The sequence below is a fragment of the Monodelphis domestica genome, chromosome 6, assembly GCF_027887165.1.
Source record: "Monodelphis domestica isolate mMonDom1 chromosome 6, mMonDom1.pri, whole genome shotgun sequence".
Classification (NCBI taxonomy): Eukaryota; Metazoa; Chordata; class Mammalia; order Didelphimorphia; family Didelphidae; genus Monodelphis; species Monodelphis domestica.
The window spans coordinates 42,216,930-42,237,086 of NC_077232.1; the positions used below are offsets into that span (position 1 = coordinate 42,216,930).

At 48.9% G+C, this 20,157-nt stretch overlaps 1 protein-coding gene across 6 annotated transcripts in view; it reads right to left on the minus strand.

Moving 5' to 3' along the window:
* Positions 1–1,487: 1,487 nt before the first annotated feature.
* Positions 1,488–20,157, minus strand: part of NAT10 (N-acetyltransferase 10) — a 29,165-nt gene continuing 10,495 nt past the window's right edge. For all 6 annotated transcript variants that reach the window (XM_007497256.3, XM_001380672.4, XM_007497257.3 and 3 more), the window contains 19 exons: positions 19,901–19,999; positions 17,381–17,517; positions 16,967–17,091; positions 16,443–16,593; positions 16,138–16,234; positions 14,163–14,279; positions 13,585–13,686; positions 13,122–13,196; positions 12,484–12,600; positions 9,955–10,088; positions 9,727–9,775; positions 9,010–9,106; positions 8,797–8,907; positions 7,792–7,967; positions 6,845–6,964; positions 6,502–6,600; positions 5,809–5,882; positions 3,290–3,373; positions 1,488–2,209 (listed from right to left, as the gene is read on the minus strand). In XM_007497256.3, coding sequence (XP_007497318.1) covers positions 2,098–2,209; positions 3,290–3,373; positions 5,809–5,882; positions 6,502–6,600; positions 6,845–6,964; positions 7,792–7,967; positions 8,797–8,907; positions 9,010–9,106; positions 9,727–9,775; positions 9,955–10,088; positions 12,484–12,600; positions 13,122–13,196; positions 13,585–13,686; positions 14,163–14,279; positions 16,138–16,234; positions 16,443–16,593; positions 16,967–17,091; positions 17,381–17,517; positions 19,901–19,999 — 2,076 coding nt within the window. In that variant the 3' untranslated portion in view covers positions 1,488–2,097. The remainder of the gene's footprint in view (positions 2,210–3,289; positions 3,374–5,808; positions 5,883–6,501; positions 6,601–6,844; positions 6,965–7,791; positions 7,968–8,796; positions 8,908–9,009; positions 9,107–9,726; positions 9,776–9,954; positions 10,089–12,483; positions 12,601–13,121; positions 13,197–13,584; positions 13,687–14,162; positions 14,280–16,137; positions 16,235–16,442; positions 16,594–16,966; positions 17,092–17,380; positions 17,518–19,900; positions 20,000–20,157) is intronic.

Below are 20,157 nucleotides of genomic sequence, written 5' to 3' on the forward strand. Positions count from 1 at the left end.
CTTCTCGTGTTCCGTGTTGGAGACCCCCTTTCAGAAGACGCTTTTAAAAGGGTAAACATGCACTGGACTAGAGTCCCTCCCTTATATTTTGAGCTCTTAAAAATACAAACAAATCTGCGGGCCCCGGGTTTAGAATCAAATGGTTCAAAAGCAAAGGTTTAGAGGGGAAAAAAGGGCAAGGGGGCTTGATGGGGTTCCAACTCCCTCATTAAAAATGTGTAGTTCCTTCCATCTTAGGATCAATACTGTGCATTGATTCCCAAAAGGGCTGGGCAATGGGGGTGAAGTGATTTGCCCAGGGTCACCCGGATTGGAAGTGTCTGTGGCCATATTTCAACCAGGACCTCTGCTCCAGGCCCGGCTCTCTTATCTCATTTCAGACTAAAACCCAGGAGGCCAGAGCAAGGCTGGAATTTGAAAAGCTGGCCCTTGGACACCACATTCCATTTCCCCTCCTGAAGGCCAGCGCTTCCACTTTATTGACGAGTCACACGGTCATGGGGTGACTCATCTGAGGTGAATTTCACTGAGTGAATGATGCAACTCCCTTGAAATCACACTTTCCTGGGTTCAAATCTGGTCTACTTCCCAGCTGTGACCCTAAAGATGGGTCACTTCACCCGGACTGCTTGGCCCTTACCGCTCTTCTTAGAATCAGTGTTGATTCTAAGATGGAAGGTAAGAAATCACCCTTTCTTTGTGAAGATTCACTGATCTGAAAATAACTGAGAAGGGGGATCACTAAACACAGGAACAAGGAAGCCTCCAAAGATGGCTGCAACCAATGAGGGAACTCCATGGAGGTCGGGCACAACCCCACCACCAAGGGAATTACCAAGCATGGTGGAAGGAACGGCCAACAGAGGGAGAGAAGGATGACTTATAGAGGGGAAGGTTCACACGGGGAAGGTCTCTGGAGCTCACCTGGATTCTCCTTGTCAAATGAGGAAACTGAGGCACAGGGCTGGGGAGGGACTGCTACCTGCCTAAGGCCCCATTGCTAGTTCACAGCCAGGACAAACGGCTGGGCCCTTCACTGGTTAAGTCCAGAATGGCCACCCCTCTCTATTTCTTCTGACACCACTATGTAGCGCAGGATTCTCACTCTTCTCTCCTGCCTGCTTCCAATGCCGAGTCCCCAGCCCCAACATCCATGACCCACTGAGTATGTCTCATCCAGCCCTTCTAAGCCCTGAAAGTGTCCATCTTGGGGCCCACACCCAGGCTTCTCTTCTCTTTGCAACCCTTTGTGGTCAGGACCTATGGGCGCAGGAGCACCCCCAGGGCTGAAATTCCCTACAAGAGTCTTACATCAGCAAGTCCCTGCGACCCCCCATTCTCCGGGGCTTGAGCCACTGTGCCGTAGGTCTCCCAGGCAGTGGGTGTCAGAGCCAGGATCTAACCAGGCCGAGCAGCTCTTTGTCCACTGTTTCCCCACTTTTCTCTTCTTTGCCGCAGAGCTCAGACAAGAACTGGCATGGTACAGCTTGGATGGAAAAAGGTATTTAATACCCAACTGACAAGACAGTCCTTTTGGGATTGGAAGTGTGAAAAACCTGCTGCCCCTCGTCTTGCCCCGGGATGCCTAAGGTCCCAGAATGCCCACCTCAAACAGGAACCAGTGAGGGAGCCCGGCTTCTAGTCCCCATGCCTGCGGGACAGAGACAACCTCAAGGCCTAAACTATCTCTGAGGCTTGGGTGGGCAGCTCTCCTGGCATACCTCTCCCTGACTGCCATGCCCTCTGCCCATTCTAGGGGGAACTCCAAGCTGCCCTATGTGAGATGCCTGTGGCCTGTCTTATGCCCGAATCTTCAGCCCCTCGGATCCTCCACTGGGCATAGAAACGGGCCTGGGGAGCTGGGTCAGGAAGTGAACTGAGAAGGGCTCGGAGGTGCTGTGGGCAGGAGGGGGGAACTTATGGCACATCCAGACGGGAGTGGGAGAGATCCAGGTGTCAAGGGGAGGACCTGGAGGGAGCTTGGAGCACCCTAGAATGACCTCTGCCCTCAGCGGTCCTGGGGACAGTTCTCTCTCTGCAGGGAGCTGGGAATGCTGTCTCCAGCCAGGTCTCCAGATGCCCAGCGAGGAGCCAAGACTAGTTCTTCCTTTTCAGTTTGCCTTCCTTTTTGTTCCTCGCGTCTCGGCCTTTCTTCAATTTCTTGTTCTGTCTTGGCTCTTTTTCACCTTCGGGTTTTCTCTTCTTGTCGCTAATACAGAAGAGGAGGAGGAGGATGAGATCTGGAGGCAATCGCCCAGAACTCCACTTGGCTCCTCCTTAGACCCTCCTCTGGGGGGGTTTACCCCAGGTGCCAGCCTGGGTCCCTGTGCAATCCAGAGGCTGGAAGAAGGCACATGAGATGGGAGGAGGCTGGCCCAGAAATCACAGAGCATCGCTATCCCTGCTGTGCCAGCAGGGAGATGGGGTCAGCTCCACTAGGGCTGTTCAGAACAAAATTCTCCCTGGGATCGGAGTCGCGCTTATGGTGGAAAGAGGGGTCTCTTGACCCCATCTCCAGTGAGCCCTTTGCCCCCTCCTATCCTTGGTCATGGCAAGGAGTGAAAACAGAAGTGAGGAGAACAATGACATTTCAGAAGAAGCCCAAAGCTACAAGAAAGATGCCCCCTTGGCCTTCCGCTTGGGGGACTACAGGCACAGAATGGGGCAGGTGCTGCCGGACCTGATCACTGTTAGCCAGTTTTCTCGGGTGTTTGCCCAGACTGGTCCCATCTTTGAAATACTCATTCCCCGTCCTCCACACCCCTTGGAGTTCCTCAAGACTCAGCTATGTGTCCCCTCCTACAGGAAGCCTCCTGGGATGCCCCTCGTTTTCAATGCTCTGATCTCCTCCCCTGCAGCGGTGTGCATCTTCCTGGCAGTGTCTCCTCAAGGGCAGAGAATCACATTTTTGTTGTATTCCCCTCACCTAGCTCTGTGCATATGTGTGTGGGAGCCAGAGCAACCAGGGGAGCCTGGGGACTCTGTAGTTCGAGGGCGCTTCCAATCTCCTCCCACAAGTAAAAAGTAAAAAGCCGCCACTCGCTCAGGTGCCTCTCCTCCGAGGGTTGAGAACAAACACTAACTCAGGACGACTCTGCCGGCCCTCGTGCTTTGCTCTCCTTCCCTCAAAAAAGGGGAGATGAGCCAAGCAGTGTCGTCACCCAGCAAAAAGAATGCAGGGCCTGGGGGTCCAGTTTGGGGTTCCTCCCTGGATGGGGAAGCCCCTCTCCCAGGCCGGGCCTTGGTTTCCTCCTCTGGCCCCACCAGCCCTGTGGGCTCCAGGCCTCACCTTTTCAAGCTGACAATGGAGGCATTCTGTCCAGCCTTGGTCAGAACATCGTTCCATTCCTCATCGTCACCACGGATTATGTATCTGAAGAGAGCAGAGCCCAGTAAGATGGGGGTCGCCTCTGGCCTGCGCCCTGCATTTGTCCAGCAGGACCAGAAGCCGCGGCCCAAGGGAAGGGGGAGGGCTCACGTCGTCCCTTGAGGGCCTGTGTGGGTCACAGGGTGGCACCACTGGTCTGCCCAGCCTCACGGCATCGCTCCCACCTAAGCTCCTGATGCCCCTTCCCCTATAGCCCACCCCACCCCACCCCCATCCTCCGAGGCTCAAAGCCCTCGAGGCCACACATGAGTCACCCGCTGAGCCGCTCCACTCGCTCATCCCTGCAATGGGCCGCAGCTGTGTCTGCTGGAGAAGCCCAGCGCTCGGGGTGGCATGGAGGGCTGCTCCCGTCCAGCCTTGCACACAAGAACCTCTGAACTGCCTCTGGCTGGGGGCACTGAAGGTTCTTCCTCCCACCTCCCACAATGTCTCCAACCCCCAAATGCCACAGAAACTGGAGCCTGAATGGGACCATCCCATGATGAGGGGCTCCTGAAATGTGTCCATGAGGCTGGGGAGGGACGGGCCCTCCCAGCTCTCAAAAGGGTTATCGTGTGAAGAAGGCAGTCAGGAGGCGAACAGGATAGTGTGCTCCGGAGTCAGGAAGACCTGAGGTCAAATGCAACCTCAGGAATGTGTGACCCTAGGCAAGTCCCTTAGCCCCATGTGCCTCAGTTTCCTCAGTTGTGACATGAGCTGGAGAAGGAAATGGCTAACAGGCCAAGTATTTCTGCCAAGAAAACCCCAAATGGGGTCATGGAGAGTCTGAGAGGGTTGAAATGACTGAACAACAAATCCTGTTCAAAGAGGGATTCCGTTTACCCTGTGTGGCCCCAGAGGACAAGGCGCTGGCAGCCAGAAAGGCCTTTCCGTCTTGATAGAAGTAAGTGGGCTGTGAGTGGCAGGGAAGCCTGGAAGTCTAAGGAGGCAGACTAGCTACGTCCCCAGGCCACCACTTCTGTGAGCCTAGGAGCAGATGGGAAATCCCACCAGGGTCAGGCTGACACCCATCTGACCTCAGGCAGGTCAGCGCCCTTCTTGGGCCTCAGTTTCCCTAGAGACACTCTGCCCAAGGGAGGAGCTCTACGAGGTCACCTCTGGGGGGAATGAAAACTGTTCTGTGGCTTCACGCTCCCGTCCACCCCTAGGAGATGGCCATGAAACCCTTCGAGGTTCAGTGTGAAAGCCAGGATGTGCCTGGAGGCACTCTGTGAACAGGTTAGGAGGGTCCACTAAGGAGAAAGGAGTGGTGCCGGGGAGCCTCAGGCAGGCTGGGGTGGCATTTGTTGGTGTAGCAGGAAAAAAGGAAGTGATTCTCGAGTCAGAGAGTCCCCAGAGCTGCTGCCAGTGAACTCTGATCCCCATACAGGAGGAATAACGGACTTCCATGACCCAAGGAATCTGAGCCCATCTTAACGGGCTGAGAAGCCCCTGAGAGCCATCTCTTCTCCCCTTAGAAAGGAGGCACGGACCTGCCACGTGGCAATGCCAGCAGTTTCAGAGACTTTTTCCAAGGTTGGGGCCAACCAAGGCTTTTGAGAATTCCACAACCCTTTCTCCAGTCTGGCACAGAGTAGCAAGACAAGGCTCCGGAGGGGGTGGGGGAAGCAGGACATGCCAGACAAACTGCTTAAGAAGACTGAATCCTGGCAAAGCCAGAGGAGATGGGCCTTTCTGAGCTGACCTGCCCTGCGTCTCCAAGGCTGCTGAATGCTCTGCAATCAATGGACCATGCCACTTTCAGGACGATGTACTCTCTCTTGCCTCAGTAACACAGGGAAGCCCAGGACCGAGCACAGGGCCCAGTGCTGGGTGCTTAATAAATGCTTATTGGAATGACACAGAAAAGTATGAAGCATCCTTAAAAGAACGGGCTACAATTAGAGGACTAGAGAGCTCTGTCAGTCCTGATCCAAGGGCAGCTCCAAACAGTAGGTCTCAAACACTCAAAACAGCAGCTACCATCCTGGGGAGGAAGAGGAACCTCTGGCAAAACCAAAAATGCAAACAGCTCATTTGGCCTAAATTCACTAGCTGTGAACATTCACTGTTTTGTTTGTTCTAACACATATTTGGGGTCAGACTTGAGAGAAGTTCTGGCTTTTCAGTCAGCCTAGCAAAAATACAGCACCCCAAGAAGTGAGAGAATACCATGGAATCTAGAAGCTAAGAAAGAATATAAGGAAAATTTTGTTCAGCAACTTATTACTGAGTAAACTGAGGCCCAGAGGGGAAGTGACTTGCCCAACTTTGAAGAATGAAAAAAAGATTGATGGAATTGATCCCCAGAAAAAATAAAATGCAGTTTCTGATAACTCCTTTCCTGCCTCTTCCCTGAAAAGGGACATAAACACAGAACTACAAGGGGGGGGGGGGGGGGAAGGAGGAGACAGGGGGCAGGGGCTAGAAGAGGTCCTTACTGTGAGAGGTCCATGTTCTTGAGCTTCCCCACTTCTTTCAGGTGTTTTTCCTGGAATTCTTTTGCAGCTTCATCCTGAATTTATAAAATCAATGGCAAGGCAGAATATAACACTAACGTGCCATGCATGTAATCACATTCTTCCTTTCTACTTAGGAGACAGCTATTTTCCCCCTTTGGAGGTAGCTCAGTAGCTCAGTGGATTGAGTCCTGGGTCTGGAGTCAGGAAGACCAAGTTAGTCTGGCCTCAGACACTTAACTTACTAGGTGTGTGACCCTGGGTAAGTCAATGTCTGTTTTCCTAAATCTATTGGAGAAGGAAATGGTAGTATCTTCGCCAAGAGAACCCCATGATCAATATGGTCTACAGGAGTCATACCAAGAGTCAGATATGACTGAATGACTGAACAACAATCTTTCTCATAGTGGAGAAAAAGTATTTCCACATATATGTGCTCCACAGACAAGTCTAAAATCTGTGTTTCGGGGGGAATACAAGAAACCCACATAAAGATGATATGCCTCTCTTCCCTTAGCCAAGGGGACTTTAGGACATTTAAGGGACATCCCTGCAGCCATAATTAGCATCTACTAATGAAGGACAGGAAATCTCCAGGGGAGAGACTAGGCTTAGATGTGTGGATGAGTCGGGCTAGAGCCCTTGGGAACCAACAAGGCCCCTAGAAGCACATACCAGATCTTCATTTAGGGACTTAATGGTGGGCTCCATGACCACATCTTTTGTTGCCACCATCTGCTCCTCAATGGCCTTCTCCTGGATTGCGCTGAACAACTAAGGAAGGAAATAAAGGCTGGTAGTGAGCAAGAGAACCCGAGTTGTGGGGGGGAGGGGGGGGAAACACTGCCTACATCAGGAGCTTTCCATAGGTGGGCTGGCTTTGCTTATTCTTCCTCTGTGATAAGGAGGGTTGTCTGGGAGGAGGAGAGGAGAGGATGCACAGGGAAATGTAAGTAATGTAAAAACAAGACAGAAGTATGGATTTATTATTTTTTTAAGGGAAGGGAAGGCCTGTTACCTGCACCATTTTGCGGATGATCCTGTTGAAAAGGCCCATCAGCTGGCTGCAAGGAAGCTCAATCTCCTTTTCCAGCTGGTCCATGGTTTTGTGCTGTAGGCCGACTCCCAGCAGGAGAGCCTGGGGGACAATAAAATCTCACAGCAAACTCCCCATGAGATTTTTTGTCTTTATGCTGCCTGATGCCCACACTAATTTGGTATTGACAAATACTGGTTATAATTACTAATGGTATATAACATTTATAGATTTCTGGAATCCTCTCCAACAACTTGGAGAAAAGCAGGGTCAGCCACTGCTAAAGTCTTCACTAATTCCTGCAGCCCAAGAAAGGACAATCATCAAATCTCCAGAGTTTTGTTCAGAGGCCACCCTGAAATGAACCTGTTCTTGTCCTTGAATGCCCTCCTATGGCATCTCCAGTAAGTGGCCATCCAGCCTTGGCCAGAAGACTCTGAGTGAGGAGAGACCCACTTCTCCCCAACTCGGGCCTTCAATAATCTATCTCCATGAGCAACGGACCACAGGATTTATGGCTGGGAGTCAGTCTCATTCATTTACAATTTCCTAGGGTTACAGACCCTCAAACAATTTCCTTTAATTCTAGTGCCTCCCATCTATTATCTACACCAAATCCTATACATATCTGTCATGTACATAGTCATCTACAAGTCTTCTCCTCTGTTAGACTGTGAGCTTCCTGGGAGTAAGAATATCTTTGGTCTTTCACTGGATCACTAGAAATGCCTGGCACATGTAGGTATTTAATAAATACTAACTGACTGGTTGAGGGTCAGCTTAGAGGTCACCGAGTTCAGTCCCTCAGGAGGAAACTAAGGTCCAGAGAGTTCATGGAAAGTACCTCCCAGGGGCATCTGGGATGAGCCACAGATTGGTGGATCCTGACTGAGCTCCAGGGCCAAGGGCAACACGATGGATGGACATACCGACTGTGCGGCCGACAAGGATAGCTGCTGCCCAAGCTGGTTCAGGAAGTGCATCCTGGAGATGGCTGGGATCAAATCCATGATCAGATGATAATCCACCATGTTCCGGGAATACATCTCTAGCCTCTTCAGATCATAGGAAAGGAAGGTGGCCTCCAGCTCTCCTCTGCTCAGTTCTGGGAACACAAAGTCCACCACCTGCAATGAACTTCATTACCTCCCTCAGATGAGGACAAACCCATGCCCATCAACCATCTCCCTCTGATCAGCCAGCATTGGATGGGTTTATTGGGTTTTGGTTTTTGTTTTTTAAAGGGAAAGAAGGTTAATTCTCCAGGCTCCCATTTGCCATTACTAAGGATGACTCCCTGGGACGATGTATCCTATTGCCCAGATTCCTGGCTAGGATTAGCAGATGATAGTTGGTGGCAGCAGGACACCATCTTGAAAGCAGAGGGGAGCCCTCAATATCCCTCCCATTCCAACAATGCTTGATCTTTTCATTATGCATCCACGCATACAAGGTTATCTGATTTTTCACAATAACCCACTGCGACTAGAGGAACAGATATTGTTATCTTCATGTAACAAGTGAGGAAACCGAGTGGTTAAAAAGGCAGCTGGGTTTGAATGTGAAACTTGGGAGTCAGATCCTGCCTCAGACACTGTGGCAGCCCTGGGTCTCTTAACTTCCCTTAGCCTCAGTTTCCTCATCTGTAAAATGGGGATACCATCTACCTCAAGGGTGCTGTAAGGCTTGAAGGAAAGCTATGAGGCAAAGCATTTTAGGAACTTTAAAGTAATACTCTCTATCTAGCTGTTATTACTGCTCTTGTTATTGTTAATTGCCCAATAGCACACAGCTAGTTGGGTTGGATAGGGAGGGATAGAACATAGGTGTTCAGACCTCCACCAGATAATGCTCTCTCCTCTGCCTCTTCCAACCTCCACAGTTCCAGATTAAGTTCTAAGATCATCTTCCCTCAAACCCAAGCATTCACTCACCAGCCTGGGATTTCTCCCCAATGTTTTTATTTTGTAGGATGTTCAGAGCCAGGGCAGGCGAGAAAGAGCTGAATTGGTAGGAGAGCAAGGACAGGAAACGCCTCCGGAAATCTGGGGCAAAGAACAGGGCAAGTTGGTGCCACAGAAGCTGAGCATCCCCTGCCCCCCCCCCCCATTCACCGGAGTTTCCCGTGCACCCCACTCAATCTGTACCTTTCCAAAAAGCAGGGAGCCAGGGATCCTGCTCGGAATCTTCCTCTTCCGTTAGAGTCTTCAGCATGATACAAGAGTGCTCTCCCGTCAGGTCATTCTGAGAAACAGACACCCCACCCTGGTCATAAGTCCCATGGGCCTCTTCTGAGTTACTGACCCTCAACATTGCACAAATCTAAGGCAGTGAACCCCAGTGAATGAGGCATCTTGGCTCCCTTTGAAGGCCTTTCTCCTTGGGCCAAAGAATCAATGAATGACTGGGAAAGCCATTATCAGGGGCTCACCAAGTGCCTAAGCACTCTGTGAAGCTCTGGAGACACACAGAAGAGTAAGGCAGACTTGATCTCACAGAAGGAAGCTGCCAACAGTCTCCATCCTCCATACTTAGCCTCTCCTGGGGACAGGAGAAGCCTTTGAGCAGGGACAACTGAGTATGCCTTGGGTCTCTAAGCAGTGCAGTGGCAGGGGTGCCCAACGTGCCTCTTGGGCATCAAGAGGACCAGATCTTTTCAGAGCCTTGGTGTGTCAGATGAGGGCCAAGGGGAAACTGCTGGGTTCCCTTACAGGGCAGTGCTGGGCATGAAGAGGGCCCAAGTCCCAAGAACCCAGCAACAACATGGCTTCCATTACTTGATATCCCTGTCTGCCCTCAAGGAACTATAAATACCAGCATTACAGACACAGACATCACACTCACACACACACACACACACTCACCGGTGTCTGTCTCAGATACACAGGAACAAATCCAGCCCGTTTCCAGAACCTGGGGGGACAGCAGAACATTATGCATTTGTGCTAAGGGAGCAGGCTTGGCCTGGTCTGGGAGGAGAGGGAATAACTAAGGAAGGTGATGGCTGGGAGGAGGGTCCCCACAGCACTGAGAGAAGAGGGGGCAGCCCCCACACCTGGCCCCACCAGGGCCAGAGCAGGCAGCAGACCTACTTTAGCAATCTGGGGGTCAGTCCGTAGGAGACACCCAAGTAGTCCAGGTTCTCGGCAGGCCTCTCGCTCAGCTTAAGGAGTAAGGGGGGCAGGTCCTTCCGGGGGGTCACAGCCTCTTCCAACAAACTGACAGCCTGAGGGAGGAGTTGGGAAAAGAATGAGGCACCACCTGGCCTGAAAGTTAGGGCAAGTCACTGATCATTCCTCAGCCGAGGTGGGGCGCTGCTTCTGGGATACAGCATGTGTTCATCCAGGGAACCAGTCAGTTTAAGATAACCAAGCATTACTGAGCACCTACTGTGTGCCAAACACTGTGCTGAGCCCCAGGGTCAGGCAGCCTCAGCCACCACGTTTAAACTGTGTGACCTGGGGTAAGTACTCTATTGTCATATTCTCAGATCTGTCTATATTGGAATACATGGACTACCTACTGTGATAGAGCAGAAGCACCTGACTAGGTTCTGTGCCACCTTAAAAAGGTCACGATAAATCTTTGGTCCTCAGTCTCGAGATGGTCTCTGGGGTCCTTGCAGCTGCAACTCTATGATCCTAGGGCTCACCAGTCACAATTAGAGAAAGAGAGGAGAGGAGAGAGAAGTGGGGGAAGGAGGGAGAGGGAGAGTGTGTGAGTGTGGGGCAGAAAGCTTTTTGAATGTTTGTTGTGTAGTATCTTACGCCCAAACCAAATATTTATTTTTTTAAATGGCTCTAGAATCAGAAGATCTGTCTCTAAGGTGCCAAAATGACCCAGAGCCTCTCACCAACTCTGGCTCCAGCTTCCTCATTTCTAAAACAAACAGCTTAAAGATGACTTCCCTAATGTCTCTCCCAGCCCCAAAAGAATTTTGCCCCCAAGGCTCATAGGGAGGAAAGAGCTCAGGAACTGGGATCTACTGTTACTACATTTACATTTGGGGGGAGGTAGCAAAGAACTGGAAACCAAGTAGGTGCCCAGACTAGAGATATCTAAACCAACCATAGATGGTATGCCAGTATGGTATGGAGTATCTAAGGAATAAAGAGACTAAAGAGAACCAAGGGAAGATATGGGTAAGACTGAGGCAAAAAAAAAAAGCACCAGGAAAAACCACATGTATAAACAACTACATATTTATCCATATAGGTACCCTCATTTAGATATTTATCTAAATTATAAATGGAAAGAACTACAGCTGAAGATCCCTGACCTTGTGTTTTTAACAACTAAGCTTGGCCTAGTAGAACTAAAAAAAAAAGGGGGGGGGGGAGCTGGGTGGCTCAGTGCATTGAGAGTCAAGCCTAGAGACAGGAGGTCCTGGGTTCAAATCTGTCCTCAAACTTCCTAGCTGTGTGACCCTGGGCAAGTCCCTTAACGCCCATTGCCTAACCCTTACCACTCTTCTGGCTTAGAATCAATACATAGTATTGATTCCAAGACAGAAGGTAAGGAAGAAAAGGCTCTCAAGGGCAGCTAGGTGGCTCGGTGGATAAAGAGTCAGCCCTAGAGATAGGAGGACCTAGGTTCAAATTTTACTTCAAATACTTCCTGTGTGACCCTGGGCAAGTCACTTATCCCCACTGCCTAGCTCTTGCCATTTTTCTGTCTTTGAACTAAATGGGATGAAATCCCCAGCATATATTTATTAGTATTAGTAATCATAGATTGGCAACTTCCTTCAGAAAATTAAATCTCTCCTTATGAAGAGTAGAGAAATCCCCCTCCTCAAGCAGTATCATATACGTGTGTGTGTGTGTGTGTGTGTGTGTGTGTGTGTGTGTGTGTGTGTGTGTGTGTGTGTGTACATATAGGCCTTTCGATATACTCTTTTCTAATGTGTCCCAGAGATGCCCCCACCTTCTTTTGGTTCCAATAAGAAAGATTTAGGGTGTCCTAATTTTCATGAGAGAAATCTCAAAACCTAGAAGTTATAATCTTGACTACGTGCCCTAAATGCTTCAGCCTGAAAAAGCTTACACAGGTCTAAATTTTAACTGAGAAATTGAAAACTTAAGGAATGTTCCCATAGGCTTGGAAGTGTTAGGAAAACAGTGAGGATAGAACAAGATAAAGAAATAGGCCACCCAAAAGCATTGTGGGAAAGAGGGGATGGTACTATGTTGAATTCCTATAAATTCTGAGTGAATTCGAGCATCAATGGCCAATGCTTCTGAGGTCTATCCAGAAAGTGGTCCTATTCTCTCTCTCTCTCTCCCCGTAACCCCCTCCATCTGATGACACTGCTTCTGAGAGGTCTCTCCAGACAATACTTCCCCACACTCTTTCTATGATCCCTTTTGCCCCCCTACTCCCTAAAAAAGCCACATGAGCTCTGCCAGTGTCTTATCAAGTCTCCTGTCTGCTCATTAGAGTGATCCATGGGGGGGGGGGGGGGGGGGGAGACGAGTCCTCCCCAATTCCATTCCACACAGAACCAATACACACTATTGATTCTAAGACAAAAGGTAAGGGTTTTTAAAAACAAACTGATTGCCCCTGATCATCTCACCAAACAAGGCCCCTCAGGAGCAGTTCCAGCTGAGCCCCCTTACCTCGCTGCTCACGGTGTTAATTTCTTGTGACTTCTGGATGACTTTCTCCTCCAAGCAGGGGAACTGGCCCTCATAGTACATCTGAAGCAGTTGGAGGGCCCGGCTGCCGTAGCCCATCTTCACAATAAAGAAGCAGAAATACGATGGAGCATTGCCATGGGTCCCCAACCTTTGCCTGTCCTCTTCAATGGCACTTGGGAAATCCCTCCCCAGGGTTGCAGTGCCATCCAACACTGCTAATCTGTCTTAAGACTAAAGGCAACCAAGGACAAGGGTGGTCTCACTATGTCCTGTTATGCCCAAGACAATGCCACTTATCATGGGACCAGAGCAAGCTAGAGGTCACTGTGGTAGGTGACCCAACCGTAGGAATGTCCCAGGGACACAAGATAACTGCTGGAATTGTTTTCATAAAAGGAGAGTATGATGGATGGGTTAATAAGAGGGGGCATCAGTGAAAAGTATGGCGGCGCAATCTCTCTCACTACAAGGGCTCCTGGGGTCTCTTGAACCATGGCTAAAAAAGTTCAGGCTTTCCTTCAAAATAACAGAAGGGCCCAACCTGCGTAATTCATAACAACCCATAAAGCTACAGCCAAAGGAAGAAAATGGGTGTGAGTCAACACGAGGATGCATACCCCTTGATAATCTGGGTGCACAGCAATGCGGACGATCCTTCCACCAGAGAGGCTGCCAAAATCAGGGTCCTGGAACTGTGTGGGGAACACAAGTCACAGTTCAGAAACAAGCAGAACTGAGGGGGGAAACTTCCACAATAAAGTAAAGGAAAACAGCTCTAAAGTGCTTCAGAATTCTTGAAATCTGCAAGTGACCAATTGTGATTTCAGAAACCCAGAAAAATCTCTTTGGCAGAGGTGGTAGGTTATGGGAGCAGACAGAGGCGCATGTGTTTTTAGCGCCTGGTCACCATGATGACTAATCTCCTGAAGTGGGGGAGGGCTACAGGAGTCACTCAGGATAGTGATAAAAGAAAAAATTGAATAAAACTTTGTAGGTTTTTTTAAACTATACCAAAACCCTCTTCTCTGCTGCTAATTATACCCAAGGATACTTGGGACTAAGCCAAGGAGAACAGGTCACCTGCTCAGAGATGGTCCAGGGAATGAGATCTCCAAACGCCTTCTTCCCACGAGATAAACTGTTCAGGATGGATTGTCGAGAGATTTCCCCCTCAAGGCAAACCTAGTCAGGAAGGGAAGGAGGAAGGGAAAGGGGGAGAGGGAAGGAGGGAGTCTCAAGAGCATGTGGTGGCAGAAACAGGACTTGACCTTAAATCCCATGACTCCAAATTCACCACTCCAAGCTGAACCCTTCCCTCAGTATACTTAGTTTTGTTGCCCAAAGTGGCAGAATTCAGTGCCAGGCTGCTGGGATTCAAACCCAAGTTAAAGTGCTTTAATTTTACTTCTCAAGTTCAAATGCTCAGGCTAGAGTATATCCCATGGCACTCTTGCCCTTGGTCACTTCTGGGAAAACACGGGACTCAATGCTGAAGGGTTCCTCACTTAGATTAGAGATCACCCTATTATACCCCAATGCCCCCCCAATCAGCCAATCCAGTAGACCCAAACTCTTTGGAGTCCCTCAACTTGCCCCGATTCACCTCCAACACAAGAAGCTTAATCGACCTCATGAACCATGGGTCAGGCCTTTTATACCTGTACAACAGCAAGTACTTCTGGCAAGGAGTTCTGGGTAGGAGGAACTGGTGGCAGGAGACAGAAGAGATGATGAGCTGGGGCATCAGAGAGCATTTGAAGGTCATTGGGGGAATTCTGTAGAGGAAGAGTCACAAATACCAATGAGAAGCACTTCAAAGCTAATGCAGAGTTTTCAGGTGGAGCTTAGGCAGGATGATAGAAATCAAGCTACAAAAAAAAAAAAAGACCTTTAGAGGCAAAGAGAGGATTCCAATCCAGGGCTTCTGGCCCCAGAGTCAGTGCTTGTCACTACAACACTCTTCCTTAACAAACAAGAATTAGGATGGTTCAAAGCACTACCACAAAGGTACTTGTAGACACACTGGATATGTGAAAATTCTTCCCAATTGCTTCAGGGGAATTTAGAGTCCCAGGTGTGAATTTCAAAACTATTCCAACCCTAATCAGACCATTCTTTAGAAGATGCTATTTAGCTCTTTCCTGATCAATAACAATATAGATACTTGGAATAACAGAATCAGGTCTTGGAAACTACATTTCTCCTCCCTTCTTAGTTTAACAAGATTAGGAAGGTCTGCATCAAACTCAAGATTTAATTATCTGAGGAAAATGGCCTTCAACAGACATGTGTAAAAAAAGGACAGACCTCTGGGCTGTCCTAAGTCAAGCTTAAGCCACCATTGGCACATGAGACGCAGGAAGTGAGGTAGAGAACAGTCTCTGGAGTTCTCATGGCTTCCAGTGGAGAGGTTCAGTTCAATCCTGGAGCTTGAGCTTGGAGGAGCCCCGCAGACACCGGTCCTTCAGATCGGTCACATGAGTGATAAGGACTGACCCCTTGCTTTGCCTTGGCTTTCTAAGGCCTTAATGCCCGCTTTGGGGTTCTGAGTTAAACTCCTTTCCTTCTCTCCCTCCCCAAAATTTTCTTCCTCCTGTTGTAATTAAATCACCATAAAAATTTGGCAGCTGACTTGGGTATTTAATGATTTGGGATTTTCCTTGGTGACCATTTACATTTAGATTTTTTCAGTCTCAACCATAATATTCACCCTTTACACAGGTCATGATTAAACCTTCACCCAAAGCTGAGGATGAGTGGAGGCACAAAGCATCTTACTTGGGACATTTAATGGCCCAGAATTGACCCTCTTCTTCCTAAGAATGGTGGCTGCAATGGACTAACCACTCAAAACCTGAGTTCCCATCTGGATTCTGTGCACAGTTCAGAAATGGCTGAATACCAGCAAAGGTCCTGAAAGGCATGGGAGATCCATTTCAACTGGCCATTTGGTTTCAAGGCTCATGTGCCCATAAACCTCAAACTCTCTATTCCATAATAAATCTAAAGAGGCAGAAATGACTTCATCATCATCATCCCGTATCATGTTTTCTTTTACTTTAAAAATATTTTTTAAAATCTGGACCTGTGATTTTCTTGGTAGAGAATTCTCTCAGTGAAGATATTCTATCAATGCCAATAGACATCTCTACAATTTAGGATCTTTGGGACTTGTCTGGGACACAGAGAAGTGAAGTGACTTCCCTGAGGCCTCAAAGACAGAAAGGGTCAGATGCCTCTGACAAACACTTAGGTTCAAAGCCTTCTTAAGACAGAGCTCATAAAAATCTCTAAAAACTCATAGAACTTCAAACTGGCAAGGGATTTCACAAATCTCTCTAGTCTAACCCTCTCAATCTGCAGATGAAGGAAAGGCAGCTCAGTGATTTGCCCATGGGCACACATCTCCTTAATGTTAGAACTAGGATCCCAACTCCCTACCAGAACTGAGGTTCAATGAACCTGCTGTACCAGATAGCAGGGCAGGTGGGCACTGGGGTCTTCCCTTGGTACACAGAAAGTGCTCACTCCCTATCTGTTAATGTCTCTCCTTGATGACATGAGCAGCTTAGCAAGTGGCCCAAGCAATGCCCAGACTAATGGGACTGACTGCTCAGGAGTGCTCGTCATCACCTTGTAGTGAGAAGCCACATAGAGCGCCATCAGTCTCTGCAAGAAGGCTTCAGAGGCCTTGTGGTAACAGAAGAGGGTGTCTCGGTTCACATAGTAGCTGTCCCAGGGTTAAGGAACAAAAAGAAAGGGAGGAAAAAAACCCTCAATGCCCCAGAGCCTTTGCAAAAATGCCAAGGATGCTTGAGGTGGGGGTCCAGAAGGTGTTTCGAGGCAGGGCTAGGCCTGGTAGGTATCCCTGCCCACTAAAGGAAGTCTCAAAGGACCTCAGCCCCAGTGTCTCTAACCACTCATGGCACAAAGGATACAGTTCACAGGTATCAGGGAGAGGGCAGCCAGACACAATCCTGGTGATGTTGAGGCAGTCAAGACACAATAAACCATTGAGCCACTTCTCTACATGGTCTCCAGGTGCGTATCGGATTGATTCCTGGAGGGAAACTTCATGCAGCGTCCGAGCTGTCCCCAGCAAGAAAAAAAATGAGCATTAAACACTAGGCCTGAAGAGGAAGGACACCAATGCTGTTCTGTTCTCCCTGAGTGGCTCCATCCTGACACTATGGTGCCTGGGCACAATCAACACACACAGGGGTTTCTTGAAGTCAGGACAGCTTGTTAGCCCTCAGCCTGAAGAGGGTTGGTTGGCACCCTCATCTTGTCCCAGCTGCCAAGGTACAAATGTCCTGGAGTCCTGCTCCTCCTCCCAGCCTCCCTGGACTTGGGGTCCCTTTAGGGAAATGAGTCCTGCCCCCAGGGCAACTCCATGAGGTCAGAAGACAAACTAGATGGAGGCATATCCCTGCCATCTGCTCCACCCTTCTAGGAAGGGTACCTGAGGCTAGTCGGGCCGTGGTGGTGGCCTTGTTTTCCGCTGTGGTACTTATCTGGCTCTGGGCACTCTGCTGTCGCAACTGCTGAATCAGCTTGAGGGACAATGATCGGCCAGTTCCCTCATACCTACAGGCCAAAGAGAGAATAAACATCTGAATGAGGCACCCCCTGCCCACACATACATACCCACCTACCAGGATGAGAGAACTTTGTTTCACTGTTCAACCCTAGGACACAGAGTGGATCAGATTGCATGGATGGACAATCCATCCACCCTGACTCTAAGTGCCCATCCACCCTGGCCTCAGGGAAGGGGGTTGGAGAGGCGCAGGGTCTGTCTACCCCAGCCCCACAGTGGGTGGTCCATCTCATCCTACTCCCAGCCCCAAGTGTTCCATCCACCTCCTACTCCTACCCATTGATGGTGGAAGCCATGAACACAAGGTAGGGTCCAAGCAGGTTTTTCACCAATGGCAGAGGGATGGCAGCAGCTTCATCAATCACAACCAGCTCAGCCTGGCCCAGCTTCACTGCATCTGCTGGGTGAATGTACTATGAAGGAGGCAAAGAGAGGAGACATAACCCTGGGGAGCTGGCACCTGGAGCCCATGTGGTGCCTATGGCAGTGGTTGGCATCCCTAAACCACCTACCCCCTTCCCTAACACCCTCTTCACTTCTCTGCCATCTTATCCCCACTTTTCCTTCCTTCTTGGATCCCCTCATTCATTCCTTCTCTGAAGCTATGTGACCAGGTATATTATTATTTTTAAAAACCTGTTACCTTCTGTCTTAGAATCAATACTGTGTGTTGGTTCTAAGGCAGAAGAAATAAGGGATAGGCAATGGGAGTTAAGTGACTTGCCGGGTCACATAGCTAGGAAGTTTCTAAGGCCATATTTGAACCCAGGACCTCCCATCTCTAGGCCTGGCTCTCAATCTACAGTCACCTAGTTGTCCTCAAGACCTGGTAAAGTGATTAACTCATTGACAAATCCCAGGTTTATCATGTACTATGTGACTATAGGCAAGTCTAAGCTGTTTTCTCATCCAAAAAAGAAATCTAGGCAATGTCTCAGACATTTTCCTATATGTATATTTATATTTATATAAATACATCAAAATATAATTCAGTGGAGAAAGCAGTATCATTTGGAATAAGAGAACTTGGGTTCAGATCCCAGCTCAGACACTTATACAGTCTCAGCTTCCTCCTTTGTAAGCAAGGGGTTGTAGTGGATGTGAGGGCTCTTATAGCTCCAGGGACTCTGAGTGTATTGGCCCACTAGGTACAGCTTAACTTTGGCAGTGCTGAGGGTCAAGCAAGCTGCTGACCATGCCCTTAACCCAAACATCGCCCAAAGTTCAAGCTCTCCCACTTCAATGATCAAAGGACATGAACATATGAGACCAAATTATCAATAGTAGCCCAATGAAGCAAAGGCACATTAAAACAACTCTAAGGTTCTACTTTCTACCCGTCAGGCTGGCAAAGTTAATAAAGGAGGAAACCTAAGAAGTTTGGAGGGAAAATAGGATCAATGATAATGGTTAATCTCAGAGTTGGTTTGGACACTTTTGAAAGCAATTTGGAACATTGTCCAAAAAAATGTCTAAAACTTGCACCTCCAATGCACCAACACCACTTCTAGGCCTGAACCTCAAAGAGATAAAAAAAAAAAGAGGGAAAAGACCCAAATTAACACAGACACAGCACTTCTAATAAAATCCAGGGTCTCCCCCAGCCCAGGTCACCTCCATAACTCCCTTCTTGGAGTCATAAAAATGTAAATTGGTTCCACTTAGACACTCTCTTGGCGGCATTCACTGATAGGGGCCACATCACATAGCTGCAAAGCCAGAAGACCCTCCTCTAACAAATATAGGCTGTATGACCCTGAGAACATTCCTTAATCCCTCAGAGAAGATGCAGAGAAGGTGGTAGAGGGAGTTTTCCCATTTGGGAATGTATCATACCCAGGGAAAATCAGCCATCCAGGTCCTAACCCTACTCAATATGACAGCAGATTTCTGTATTTTTCTCTTTTTAAACTCTCAGTTTCTGTCTTAGGATTGATACTACATATCAGTTGACTTGCTCAGGGTCACACACCTAGGAAGTGTCTTGAGGCCAAATTTGAACTCAGGACCTTCTGTCTCTAAGCCACCTAGATGCTCCAGTATCTCTCTCTCTCTCTTTTTCCCCCCCACAGTCATGGACAAAAAAGAAAAGACCACAGGAGGAAAGGAATAGGTTCTCAAAGAATTTCTCTCCTTGCTTTATAAATTCTAGTTGGACAGAGAAAAAGAAAAAATATCTACAACCACCACACCACCAACAAGAAAAGGACATTTTTTACCAGTACTCGACAGAGAAAAAAGAAAGGGTCTGGTCCAAGTCTCGTGGGGTGCTCCTCCTCTGGTCTGTATGAGTATCTTGTCACCAGAGGCTCCCCCAGCAGGCCAGGCCCATCTGCCCAAAGACACCACCCACAAGGGGCCTCTTCTTTGACTAACAAAGGGCAAACACCAGGTTGAGGGAGCTCCTGGGGATTTCTGAGTTTTGAAAAAAGTGCTATTTAAAATGGAAAAGTAGGGAATGTCTGCTGAAAACTCAGATTCTGGCCTGTTTCAAAGGCTCTCCAGGCAGTGTTCGAGCCAGTTCTGGATCTGCCATGTCAAACCCTGCTGTTGCTTCCAACTGAGGAAAGAGAGGCCTATTCACTTTGAGTGGGCCAAGATCCCTGAGCCCACTGATTCTGTTTCAGAGGGACAAGACCACAGGTTTTCAAGATGGCCAAGGCACCCTTGGTCACTGTAAATGCCTTCCCTTCAAGGAGGCCCAAGGTCTGGAAGGGGCACATCTTCAACAACATTGCCTGACTCATATTCCATTCCTGACAGAAAGAGGAGTCCAGCTCCAAGGGGGCTGCTTACCTGGATGGTCTGTCGGTGCTCACGGAACACGTTCACCCGGATCACTGCCTTGTTAAACTCAGGATTCAATGACTGGATGATCTCATAGTCTAAATGCTCCTGGAACGTGAGATGAGGGAAGAGGGAAGAGGCAAGACAACAGGACAGGGATTGAGAAATGCCCAGTGGAAACAGAGACATACACCTAAACTCTTCTGGCCTTAAAGTCAGAAAGACCCGGGCCCAAGCCAAACCTGGCATGCAGTTGCAAGACCTCA